The sequence below is a fragment of the Lutra lutra genome, chromosome 5, assembly GCF_902655055.1.
Source record: "Lutra lutra chromosome 5, mLutLut1.2, whole genome shotgun sequence".
Classification (NCBI taxonomy): Eukaryota; Metazoa; Chordata; class Mammalia; order Carnivora; family Mustelidae; genus Lutra; species Lutra lutra.
In genome coordinates this window covers 11626679-11639864 of record NC_062282.1, presented here as the reverse complement: position 1 = coordinate 11639864, position 13186 = coordinate 11626679, and the positions used below count along the sequence as shown (strand labels likewise).

Below are 13186 nucleotides of genomic sequence, written 5' to 3'. Positions count from 1 at the left end.
AGGAAGCCTGCTTCTCCCTCTCCCATTCCCCCTGCTTGTGTTCCATCTCTGGCTGCCTCTCTCTGTCAAACAAATAAATAAAACCTTAACCCCACCACCACCAAAATTTCCTCTCTGTTCTCTTCCCTGGAATGGGAATTCTATATTACGTCCTCTGGGGTTAGGACAGCAAGAAGTCCAGAGGTCTTGCACAGAAACCACGTGCTTAGTCTGCAGCGATGTGTAACCACCAACCCCCTTCTAGGTGGGATTCTTAAGAAGAATCCCCAACCCAGCCCTGAGCCGACATCACCTTGATTCAGCACTTTTTAACAAAGTTAGTTGTTCATCATGTGCTCATCAGTGAGCCAGAAATTTACCGCAAAAGGGGAAGGGCCACTGCTGTACTCCAGAGGAAGCAAGACACCAGCAGGGCTGGGGACGGGGCAGGGGTAGGGGACTGTTAACCTACACACCACACCCACCACCACCACCACCACCACCACCACGGGGGAAGCCTTTGAAAGTGAACTTGCAAAAAGCTTCGTGTATTTGCCTAACTGAACAACGACAACCTGCTTTTTCTCTCAACTACGTAATTTTAAATTGTATGATCTGCTAGAAAAAAAACTGATTCAGATAGCAGAGATCTTTCAGCAATTTTTCATTCCTGATATGTTAAACTATTAAGTAATTTTACGCAAACAGGTCTTTAATTAGTATGACTTCCTCTCCTTGGCTGCTCTGTCACTTTTCATCTCATTTTTAACTAAATTTGTTCTAAGCGGATCTAAGTTTTCATTCAATAAGCAGTTTCAAAACACAGTGACTGAAGAAATCATTCCTTCCTGCATAAAACCTACCAAATACCCCTGGGGATCTTTGGGCATGATGGATATAGCACAGAGAAAGGAGACAGAGGAAAATTCTGGAGCTGGTCAGTAAAAAAAATGAATGTCCTCTGAGACTGGCTGGGGCTAAAAATGAAGTCCAAGCACGTGGCAGGGAAGAAATCGGGCAGTGTTCCATGCCTGTGTGTGGCCTGCCTCCCGGCCACCCTGCCTGCCAGGTACCCCCCCAGCTGGCCACCAGGGGAGCCCTTCCTCGCCTCCCATCACTCGGGAAGAACCAAGTCAGGGTCAACATGTCAGCTTCTCTGCCACTGTGACAGCTTCTCATAGAAAAACAAAAGAATGAATGCACTGAAAATTCTCAAATTGTGACAGTGAATCACTTCACCTTGAAACCAGGTTTGAGGACTCCACAGTCCATCAATCTCATCAATGCTGGAGGTTCCCATAGCCTAAGTCGATGAAAACAAAATGTGTTTTCACTTTTCAATAAATTTCCAGGCCTAGTGACAAGACAGACCCTGCTGTTTGTGAACTGTTTTTATTCTAAGATTTTTAAATTTAATTTTATTTATTTTATTTATCTATTTATTATTTATTATATTTATTTATTTTATTTATTTTATTTTATTTTAATTTTAAGATTTTTATTCTAAAAATGCTACAGATGTAAAAAACAGACGAACACAAACTGAGTCTCTGGGGGGCAGCTTTTGGAAAATGCTTTGCTTCTAGCTTCCTTTAGTGTCTGCTTTTTGAAAACTGTAACCAAGTTGAAAACGTGATGTAAATCATGAATGCTGCTTTGTGTAAAAAGTCTTCTCTGTCCTAGAGGCAAGTTAAATCTTCACAAGTCCTGCTGAAGAGCATCACTAGGCATGTCACAGAGACAAATGTCAGATTACCAGCACGGGGCTCGGCTGCACTTCTTCCTTCTCCCGCCGCACGGGCCCCCCTGGGGCCACAGCAGCCCCTGTGGCCCCGGCTGGCTGTGCCTCCTTGGGAGGAGCTGCTCTCGGCTCCCCGCTGCTGGCTGGGGCTGGCTGCCGCAGCTTACTGAGCAAACACACAGTCTGCCTTTTCACACATATCACCTTCCCCCTCCCAACTTGGAGGTTCAAACATGTAAGATAAAGAGAAGTTAATGTATCCACACTGAGGAGAAAGAGGGAGACACGACAACTGTGCTGCAACTAGGCCAAGGGCTATGACAGGTGCATGGAAAAAAAGGTCCAGAAAGGGCAAGGGAAACCACTAACTGCCTGGGGAAGGGAAGGGAAGCAGTCCAAGTTTCAGGGGCGTCTGAGTGCCATAGGTTTGGGGACACTGTCTTGAGTACGAGGGGCTGGAGGAAAAGCGGAAGCAAGGCCACAAGGACATTGAGAGGTTTCAGGCTGGTGCCCGACGTACAGAGTCACTGATGGCTCGGAAGCAAGGCTATGACCTGGTCAAATGTGTCTTTCGGGTGGTGGTGCTGTGGAGGCTGGGGAACGAGCTGCCGGCGGAGGGAGTCCAGTTGGTGGTCACGGCTTGAACTGAGCAGAGTGAAGAACTTACAGCCCGCTGCCTCTGGAACTAGGAATTGCTGTGGACAATGGAGCATTTGGACGTCTCCTCAGAATAACCATGTAGCTTCAGTTTCTCTACAGATGTGGTAAAGTCATTTTTCGTTATGGCATTATTAAGGGAAGGTGAAGAAAGGAACGGAGGTGGTTTTCTACTCTGACAGCCAAGCCTACCACCATCCTGGGTGCAGATGAAGTACGAGGTCTTGGGGCCTCCAGTTTGCCACACGGGCTCACAGAGTTTCAGAGTAAGAGCGAAGGATGCCCTTCCGGGAGCCAAGCTTTCAAGTTACGAATGGCCTGGCTGAAGACTGATGCCCAAGAACCTAGAACGGGCAGTGAAGGTCTTTCCGCCCGAACACATCTATTGGTTCCTGATCTCTGATGCCCTCCTGTTCCTCCAGTGGCCTTACTCTTCCTAGATTCTTCTTCCCAGCCTGTGCCTATAAGCCTTCATGTGTTTAATTCCAAATTACCTGGAAGGACTCCTTAATTCCAATTTATAAAGAGTTTGAAGTAGAGAATTTTTTTCCCCTTAGAAATAAGATGCAGTAAAGTTGATATGCTTACTGAATTTGTAAGTCCTTTTTTTTTTTCAAAAGCTACAGGAGTGGGGCACCTGGGTGGCTCAGTGGGTTAAGCCTCTGTCTTTAGCCCAGGCCATGATCCCAGGATCCTGGGATCAAGCCCCGCATCGGGCTTGCTGCTCAGCAGGGAGCCTGCTTCCCCCTTCTCTCTCTGCCTGCCTCTCTGCCTACTTGTGATCTCTGTCAAAAAAATAAAATCTTTAAAAAAAAAAAAAAAAAGCTACAGGAGTTTCTTGAATTGTAATTTTATGTGATTTCTACTAAGAATAACATACACAAAAGCATAATTAGTATCTCCCTATTTCTCATATATTTTAAATATCGTATCAGATAACATATTCATTTCATGTATTTCAAACAACGTTTCATATAATATTATCTCTTACAATGAGGTAAGTGCATTAACAAGAGCAGACCTATGACATTAGCATTAATATTATTATGGCCAGGTTGGCCTTGCTACCTTTACATTTAATATTACGCAAAATTCACTTCTCTGGGAATCTGAGAGCAGTCCCACAGTCTGATAAGATCAGAAGCCAACCATGACGTTGGCCACATGACAGACTAATACACAGAAAGGAAACCCAGCTCCGACCACAACGTTCAAGTCGTTTACTGACGCTAAAATGGCCATGCTCTGTTCTCCCAAGTTAAAGGCAGCACCTTCAGCTCGACATTTCCCGGCTCACTGCCTCATCGGCCAGCCCAGCTCTCATGGGTCCACTGCTGCAGACACACAGGCTTCCACCTCCCCTGGCAGAGGCATGGCCATCCCCGTGGGGCTAGAGGCTAGGAAGACCAGCCAGAAGCCTAGCGCACCCCTCCCCACAACCCCGTCCTCGCTGGCTCACTCAGTGCAGATGGGCTACAACTCATCACTGGCCACCTCTGACCCACTTTCTCACACCACAACCAGTCCACACTCTTCCCCAGGGGTTCACAGAGCCTCTCAGACCCTTACCTCCTTGACATGGCTATGAAAGGACACGGACATGTCCAGCAGGATCTTGCGCTGCTCCACGCGCCGAACAAAATCCTGTATCCGGTCTTCAAGTTGATGGGCAGCCTGATAAATCTCTTCTGGGTCACATTCCCCAGTCTGAGCCAGCTGTTCTGCTGCTTCTAGTAATTTATCCGCATTGGTGTATGTGTTCTGCACAAGGGAAAATCCAGAGAAACAGAGGGTGAATTTAAAAAAAAAAAAAAAAAAAATCCAGCTGGGCCTCCTACCAGACTGCAACTGAATCAATTTGGGACATTCCTGATCACTTCTGTAAATCCAACAGAAAAAAAAAAAATGATGGAAAGAGAGGACTTTAGGAGTTCAATATACCTCTGTCAGCAGCTTGTCCCATTACTGGTTCTAGATCGTTAAACACTGAACTTTCTGGCAAAGCCCTTCCTTCTCCAGCAGTGGTGGGGTGTCTGCAGCAGCTTCTGGCTGCCCCCTGACTCACACAGGGCCTTCCACTTCTTGTTGCCGCACACCCAAGACAGCCCCGAGCACGAATGCCCACTTCACTTTCCCTTCCAGTCTTGTGACGGAATGCGGGGTTCCAGTTTTGTTTTTCAGTATGATGTACGATTTCAAAATTCCCCAAATGCAAGTGGAAAGATTAGGTTGCAAATACAAGTTGCCGTCTTCTTAACATGTTTATACTTATCAGTAATCTGTGCTTATCTTTTTTCTACTTAAGGGGACATATGTTTTTGAGAAAAAGGAAATAACCACAATAGCTTATACATAGTAGCCAGAGTTTTAAAGAACTGAAAGTTATGTGTAAACAGGCATCAAAAACACTTTGACAATTATTCCATTTTAATTCATGATAAATGAAAGGCTGCAAATGGGTTCCACAGATACAAAGGTGTGTTAGAGGCCTGACCGTGTTCGTGGAGCTGCTGGAGAGGGGGCTGGCCGGCAGGGGCCGGGGGCAGCCCAGACAGGCGGGAGGGCTTCAGCGCAGTGCGAGACCGGGGGAAGGTCTTCCAGGAAAGGCCCACAGAGCAGGCTGCCAACCCTCCGAGAAACAGGTGGAATCCCTCATCCTTCTCCAACATGAGAGTCCCACAGCTGAGCAGGGTGGGCGTCTCATCAGTGGCCCTGAGTGTGGGGCGATGTCCTTGGCAGAGAGCCTGAGCCTGGAGAAGGCTAAGGGCGCCCCTGCACAGGCAGCCTCCCCCTGGGGAGACTGATCACATCCAGGGACATTCATCTCCTCAGCCAACAGGTTAAGGATAATGAGAGGCAGAGTCCTCACCTCAGAGAAGGGCCTGACAAATACAGACAAGGGGAAAAGCCGAGTTGACCTGTGTGACTGGGCTAGAATTAGAGGTATGAGTGTGAATACATGGTTTTCACAGATGTGTGAACGTGCTCCTCTCTCCCTCTGTCCCCTAGAAGGCCCGGTAGCAGCAATGACCCAAGAGCAGTCAGCGTGCTTAGCACCCGGCTTTCCAGCCGGGAGTCACCGTTCTCCTCCACAAGGAACTAGGGCTCTTGGAGACACAGCTGACTTGGAGGGGGGTGTACAAGATGAGGCTGTGGCGTCTTACTGTATCCACGAGTAAGGAAATGCTTAAGAACAGTGTGGGTGGGTCAGGACACAGATGGCAGCTTCGGCTCCCCCTGGCCCAATCAGGGATGGTCTGAGAGTAAACAGTGATAGCAACAGAGGATAATCCATCAAAAACAAGAGGAAACCACGAGTCCATGCAGACATAAACAAATAAATAAAATTGGCTAAGGAATAGGATATTTACAGAATTTCAGAGTAGCTCCCCGCTAAGTGCTTACTAATTACAAAGGGCAGCGGAGACTCATCTCATGATGGAGAATGTGGCTGACCCCACTTTAACCGAGAAATCCGCCTGAACAGCATACGTAGCAGGACAAGTTGAAGTCGGGTGCCAATGGGTGGGAAAACACAGGGACTCGGCAGCCCTGATGCGCCGGCTGAAGACGGATGTAGAGGCGGAACGTACTCACGACTGAACATCAGACAGACCCAGAGTGAGAAGCAGGCCCAAAATAATGGGCTTGAGATCTTCCGAAGTGTCAGGTCACCAAAGCTCAGAACAACCAGGCGCGTGCTACAAACTCGGGGACAGCTGAGGTGAGATGGCTCAAGGCCACAGCTGATTCTGCACTGGGTCCTTTGGCCATAAAGGACATCACGGCATCCGGGGACCAGCACATAAGCCTGCAGCAGGGCTCACTTCCTGATTTTGACAGTGGCATTGTGGGGGTACAGCCAAATGTCCCTTCCTGCTAGGAAATACACGCTAAAGTCAATGGCTTAACAGAGAGTTAAGTTCTTTGTGCTGTACTTCCAACTTTCCTGCAAGTTAAAAAAAATTTTTTTTAAACAAGTATAAATACAGCTTGATAGGTAGGAGATGGTCTCAGGAAGGATGGTCATGATGCACTGAACAGAGCGGCAGGTGCCCCAGGCGTCAGCATCGGGGCAGAAGCCGTCCCTCCCGGGGCACGCTGGAAGTGGGGGTGCAGTGTCTACAGAGAATTTGGAAGTGTCCATAAAAACCAATGAAAAGTCAGTCTATGCTTTTACCATCAGCACAGGCTGCACGCCCACCTCTCCCTGCGTCAGAGCCACAAGCGCTTATTGGGCCTTGGGTCTACACCTCAGCACGGCCCCTTCCTTCTATAGATCAGGACACTGAGGCCCACAGGGCAGTCACTGAGCTGGGCCAGAGGCTGAGTGTGGATCCGTGCCCCACCCCCCGGCCCCGCCCCCCGCACTGTTCAGCCCACAGAGTTTCAGGCAGCATCGTCCACGCACTGACAAGAGGCGAAGCTCATCGCTGTCTCTCCCTGCCCATCTGAAAACCCGTTTTGAGGAGACTTTTCTTTTTGGTGTTCTGCATTATTAACTGAGGATCTTTGAACTCTTTCTGGAAATGAGTGAAGAGATGTCAAAGGACCCAATCCCTTAAAATACACCACTTATGGCCGGAGCTGGAAAGTGCATCCGTGTACGTCTCACATGGTCTCTGGAAACAACTACCCGAAGTCCTTTGAAAGCGCAGATTCTGATCTGACTGCAGAACTCAACTCTGCCACTGAGGGGCTGTCCGTGCACTCTGACGGGACCTCCTCGGAAGCTAAGTTAGAGCGACCCTGCGCGGAGCAGAGATGGTGAAAGGGCCACTTCAGAAGAGCTTTGTAATGACAGCAGCACGTTTCATAAACTCCGCTCTCCATCCTGTGCAACTCCAGACCTCCCCATCCCCTAGGCGCGTCTGGCACCCTGCCAAGGAGGACGGGGGCAACGAGAAGCCCTCCACACACAGATGTCGAACTGCTCAGAGATTGTGGGTGCCCGGGAGGAAAGAGTCTCACAGCAGATGCCCGAGAGTCAATACCAGTCACGTCACTGACCTGGTGCCCTGAGCTGCAGGCAGGAACGGATGAACGAGGCGGGAGCTAATCTATGAATGAGAACCCGAACGGTGTCCTAACAAGCAAAAGGATGCGGGTGCTATTAACAACAATAAAAAGTAATGACAGAAACTCTTGGGAGTCGAGAGGAGCCTCAGGAGACACAACAGCTAAATGCAACATGGCATCCTGGATGGGGTCCTGGAGTGGGGGAAACTCAGGAAATCTGCACAAAGGAGGGGCTCCAGGAAATCCATCCATCTCAGTTAATGCTGACAAACGTCCCACACTAAGAGCAATCATAGGGGAGGCTGGGGCCAGGTACGGGAACGCCCTGCATCATTGCCACAATTTTTCTGCAGACCTGAAACTGGTCTAAAAAAATAGTTTCAAAGTATATGTGTTTATACAGTTGGCCCTTGAACAATACATTTGAACCGCATGGTCCATATACATGTGGATTTTTTTTATGAATACAGTATTGCAAGTATACTTCATGATATTACTAACTTTTTTCCTCTGGCCCACTTTATCATAAGAATACAACATACAACACGCATAACATATAAAATATGACAATTGGCTGCTTATGTGATCACTAAAGCTTCTGGTCAACAGTAGGCTACTAAATATGTTTTGGGGGGGTCAAAAATTATACCTGGACTTTTGAGGCACCGGCTGGCAAACTGGTAGAGTGTGTAACCCTTGATCTTGGGATTGCAGGTTTGGGCCCCATGTTGGGTGTAGAAATCACTTAGAAATAAAATCTTTGGGGCGCCTGGGTGGCTCAGTGGGTTAAAGCCTCTGCCTTCGGCTCAGGTCATGATCCCAGGGTCCTGGGATCGAGCCCCACACTGGGTTCTCTGCTGAGCAGGGAGCCTGCTTCCTCCTCTCTTGGACTGCCTCTCTGCCTACTTGTGATCTCTATCACATAAATAAATAAAATCTTTAAAAAAAAAAAAAAGAAAGAAAGAAAGAAAATCTTTAAAAAAAAAGTTATAACTGGACTTTCAACTGCAGTGAGGGGGTGTCAGTGTCCCCAATCCCCACGTTGTTCGGGGGTCAGCTACATGTGTGTGCATGTACACACAACATATACATATACACACGTATACACAACATACACACACATACACAACATACCCACACATACACACAGCAGATTTTTCAAAAATACTTTAATCTTTGGAATAATCCTTGGGTACTTTCCACAATTATCTCAGACCTTCCCCGAGAGGCCGGCCCCTGGGACACAGAGAAAGCTCTCCTCGTGAAGCTCAGTAGCACTAAGGGCTCCAGCCACCGAGATTCTGCGGTACACTGCTGACAAGGGTCTGTGACCGTCGGAGGCTGTTCCAGGTGACCTTTCTGGGGACGACGGCTTTATGGAGACCCAGGCCCCCCCTTGGAGCCTCACCCAGGAAACATGCTCTGCACCTCTGGGCAGAGACATGAAAGAACCTACCAGAGTATCACGCTTTGTCCAGCGTGCGCACATTTTTTTTAAGAACTAAATCCTATTTTCTCATTGTCACCACGACCATGAAGTCGCTTACCTCTTGTGTTTGATAAGGGGATCGGCAGGGGATACTGCCTCCCAGCACTGAACACTTTGTTTCTGAAAGCTTTTCTAACTCTTTGTCAGCAGGGAAGGATATCTGAGACCTATGTGAGTTCATTTCAAACGAACAAGTGCATTTTTTAAATTTTCAGAGACACTACACAATATTTACTTCATCCCACTTCGCATTTCACATGTGGAGAAAACGAGCCCACACAACGGATTCCACGGCTTTCCCTGGGCCCCCAGGACGGGCTGCTGGAGCCAGGGTCAGCATGCAGGGTCTCGGAAGCCGACAGCCTTCCTGTGGACAGAGCCCACCCTGGATCCCTCTGCCTCAGAAGGTAATAGATTTCCATACTGGTCATAAATGGACACTTTGGAGCCCCTGGCCTGTGCCCTGCGACAGCCTTATCCCAAGAATGGTGAGGAAACAAGGTGCAAAGGGGAAGTGACTCGTCCAGGTCTGTCAGGAGAGCCAGCAGGCCTGGGCTCCTCCTGCAAGGGGAGACCCAGTATTTAAATCTCTACTTAAGGGGAGGCGGTGTCAGGAGGTTTTAGAGCCAGAAGAAGCCAGCCTTCTCCTGCCTTTGGCCTGCCATCCTGTCCCCAAGGGCACTTCTCCTCTGAGACGGGGGCCAACATTCTCTGTGAAGAGGAGTAAAGGAGATACTGGAAGGCCCAGGTCTGGGTGGGGCTGGAAGGGTTTCCTCTTTTCTGGAGAAGTATATCAAAATCGCGGAAGAGCCCGGACTGGGCAACACCGCAATGCAGACAAGACCTTCCTTTCTCTACGGATCCTTATAGCTGCCCTGGTCTGGGACCAACAGAAGATTGCTGGAGGCTACATTTAGACAGAATCCAGAGAAAAAGATGGGTTTTCTGATCTTAGAGAACACAGGAGAGGAGAACATAAGTATTTCAAGGAATGATTACTTCTGTTCCATCTGTTTTGTTTAAAAAAACAACAGACCAAAGTCTGCATATAGAAAGCTTTCACGGTATTTTGTACTACCACGACAGAAAGGAATGGTGGGTCAGTGCATCTACATTCTGTGTTAAAAACCTCAGTGCCCTGGGGCACCAGGCTGGCTTAGTCCGTTAAGCATCTGCCTTTGGCTCAGGTCATGATCCCAGGGTCCTGAGATGGAGCCCTGCATCCGGCTCCTGGCTCAATAGGGAGCCTGCTTCCCCTTTCCCGTTGCCCCCCTCCCCCCACTCATACCACCTCAAATAAAGAAATCTTAAAACAAAAAAACAAAGCCAGTGTTCTGAATCATTTAAAAGGCCCATAAATTGCCAGGGATCATTCTTTCATCCACGAAGGGAAAGTGCAGGACACAAGCCTGCCACCGCTCCCCCCCGCCACACACAGGTGATACACAACCGAAATGCACTACAGCGTGACAGGACTCGCAACAGTAAGAGCAGAAGTGAAGAGGTCTGTGTGGCGTGTATTCAGGTCGAGCAAAAGACTGACTGCTGACTGCTCTCCATATGTGTTAGCATTTTACCTGAGAGATAATTGGGGGGGGGGGGGGTGTTTCCTAGGCAGGGAATCGGCACAGCTAGTCTTACAGCTACCTGGCGAAGGTAGGAATCAGGTATCTTTTCACAGCTAGGGAAACTGAGGCTCAGGAAGATGGTGGAACATGCTCATGGTCGTAAAAGCAGTGAAGGCCTTAGGAAATCTAAGAAGTGTCTGTGATAAGGGAAATCTGGTATCTTGTAAGCACAGGCCAACCTGAAGGAAATCTTTGATAGTAAGCATCGGGTTGAAATTCTCCACCATTAATTTATAAAAAAAAAAAACAAAATGCCACACCTTACATCAAAAAGTGAACTTATTGTGACAGGGCAGCCTGTGGTATGGAAGCAAGGACCTAGTAACTACAGCAAATGAGAAATGTAGGACATGCTGTGCAGTCTCCACAAAAGAGGACAATGAGCTCGGTAGCGACCAGGGAACTGGAGAACAGGCCTATCTTCTGCAAATCTTGCCCAAATGGAACGTCTCCTGCTTTCATAAATGCCACACTTCTTTATCCTGGAAGACAAGACAATTACACGGCACCCACAAAAAGCTGTTGACAGAGACGGCTTCATGGAGAAGGCTGTCACAATACGTTTGGAAGGTAATGGGTCTCTCAGGGGACAGGCAGACGGGAGGGAAGGTAGCTCACAGGATGCCCGCCTGTGGGAAGATGCGATGGCAGAGATTTACTGATCGTATTCGAGAAATCAGTGCTCTGGAAACCGACTTCTTCCTTGAACCAGAGTTCTGTGGGCTTTACTTTACCAGCTCCTGGAATCCTAGCTTTTTCTATCTAAAGAGGAATGTCAATTTGAATATCTACATAGAAGGTAAAAGAGAAAATGCCTGCTAGAGAGCATCTCCCTTCCCAACAGTCACATGCAGAAAGCTTCCATGGAGAGAGTACGGATATCATCTTTAAAGCTCCTGCGTGGACACGTGACATGGTTGCCCAGGCCCCACCCCATCCACTCATCAGCCCAGATTCATGCGATAGGAAATGGCTACTCACATTACTGTACAAAGTAAAGAAGGGACGGATCGTCAGATTAGTAGATTTATGTGCAAAACTGCACATAAAACGTAGCCCAGTGCTTTCTGACGTGGCGACAGTGGCATGGGAAACGAAGAAAGGCCCAGGCCGGCGGCTCCTGTGAGAAGTCCCGCCTGCATCGGGACGCAGGGCTGTGCAGCTCGCTGCCACCAACCTGCCCGGACTCCTCCGTAGTTCCTCCTCCCGGGAGCACCAGAACTGCTCCACATAATACATCTATATTTAGTGCCTTTTAAATGAATTCAACCCTAAGACTTTCACTACTTCCTTCTTGTACCTGTTACTTCATCACATGCCACAACTCACCGTTCTGAAGAAGCTGTCTACATAAATGGCTAACTCTAGATCGCTGAAGACAATTTAGAGTGGATTTCCCAAAAGACCCATCAAGACGCAACCCTAAAAACAAAAAAAAAATGGCAAAAAGAAATTTTCTTTGCCCTAAAACCCCAAAATTCGTTTTACTTTTGTGAGTATGTTTCAGAGAATGAAATACAGCTCCTTACTAAGGACTGACAATACCTCTGCTTACATATTTAAGGGGCCTCCAAAGGCTATCCTGTCCAAAAACTGCCATAAATCTAAAATGTAAACCTTGATCTCTGCCATAAGCACCTCTCCTGTGATTTGCTTTGCCGGACGGCAATCAAGGAAGGGGGCGGACAGGGAGAACGGGTGGTGAAGGTCCCATGGCAGAAGGCCTCGTTCGCCCATGCTGCCCCAACACTGAGTCTGTGTCCCTTGGGAAGAGCCAGAAAACTTCAGTGAAGGAAGCTACAAACACAAGAGCAAGGCCACTGTTTGTCAGGACCAAACCTGCAGCACATGGCCAGTATCTGAAAACCAGAGGGAGGGAAAGTGGGTGCAGATGTTTACAAAGTGAACAAAGTGTTTGCATTCAAGGCTGCTTTTGATGCACAGCTCAGATTTGGGGTGTAAGCAGTTTCAATGTAAGGGGAAGAGGGTTAGGCACCCCTTATGATTCCAGGGACAATGAGCAGAGATAAGAAAGGACCGGGACTCAGCTGAGTAGGTAGAGGTGGTGGCAAACAAGCATCTGCCTCTCTCTGAACCAGGGGTGCTACTCTGACCCTCGGCTTGCCCTAGAAATCTGTGGACAGAAAAGTTTCCTACAGAGAAAGTCTTCTCACTCCTGCTGCCCCCTGGGAACTGGTGTTGACAGCTTTGATGTCTTAGACCTCAGACCTTAAACCTAGATGATGATGGCTTAGACCAGAGGAAATGAGTTTACCATGAAAAGAAAGGGCGTTAGGCACAGCAGAGACCTCCTTAATTTGGAATGGAGGGAACCACAGGAAGTGAAGGGAGAAGGGCCCGCAGAGTGCTGGACACACGAAGACAATGGGTAGGCCATCATCCTCCCATTAGTGGGAGCATGGGAGGGCGTGGGAAGAGGCAAGGGCAGCCCAGCCTACCGCCGTGGGGGACCGTGCTACTTGAGGGGACAGGCTCCATCTCCAGAGCCCATCTCTTCGCAGTTCTGCCTCTTACATTCCTCAGTGCCTCAAGTCTTTGCTCATAGGACACATTTCACGTCCATCTCAAACTACACCGGCACAGCAGTAGCTTATCGCATGGAAAAAATGAAGGGGAGATAAGAGCACATATTCCATACTTCTTCTACAACAG

At 48.4% G+C, this 13186-nt stretch overlaps 1 protein-coding gene across 1 annotated transcript in view; it reads right to left on the bottom strand.

Moving 5' to 3' along the window:
- TRIO (trio Rho guanine nucleotide exchange factor) overlaps positions 1 to 13186 on the bottom strand; it is a 227662-nt gene that overhangs the window by 152044 nt on the left and 62432 nt on the right. Inside the window, exon 10 of the mRNA XM_047730524.1 lies at positions 3947 to 4138. Within this exon, the coding sequence (XP_047586480.1) occupies positions 3947 to 4138 (192 nt within the window). The remainder of the gene's footprint in view (positions 1 to 3946; positions 4139 to 13186) is intronic.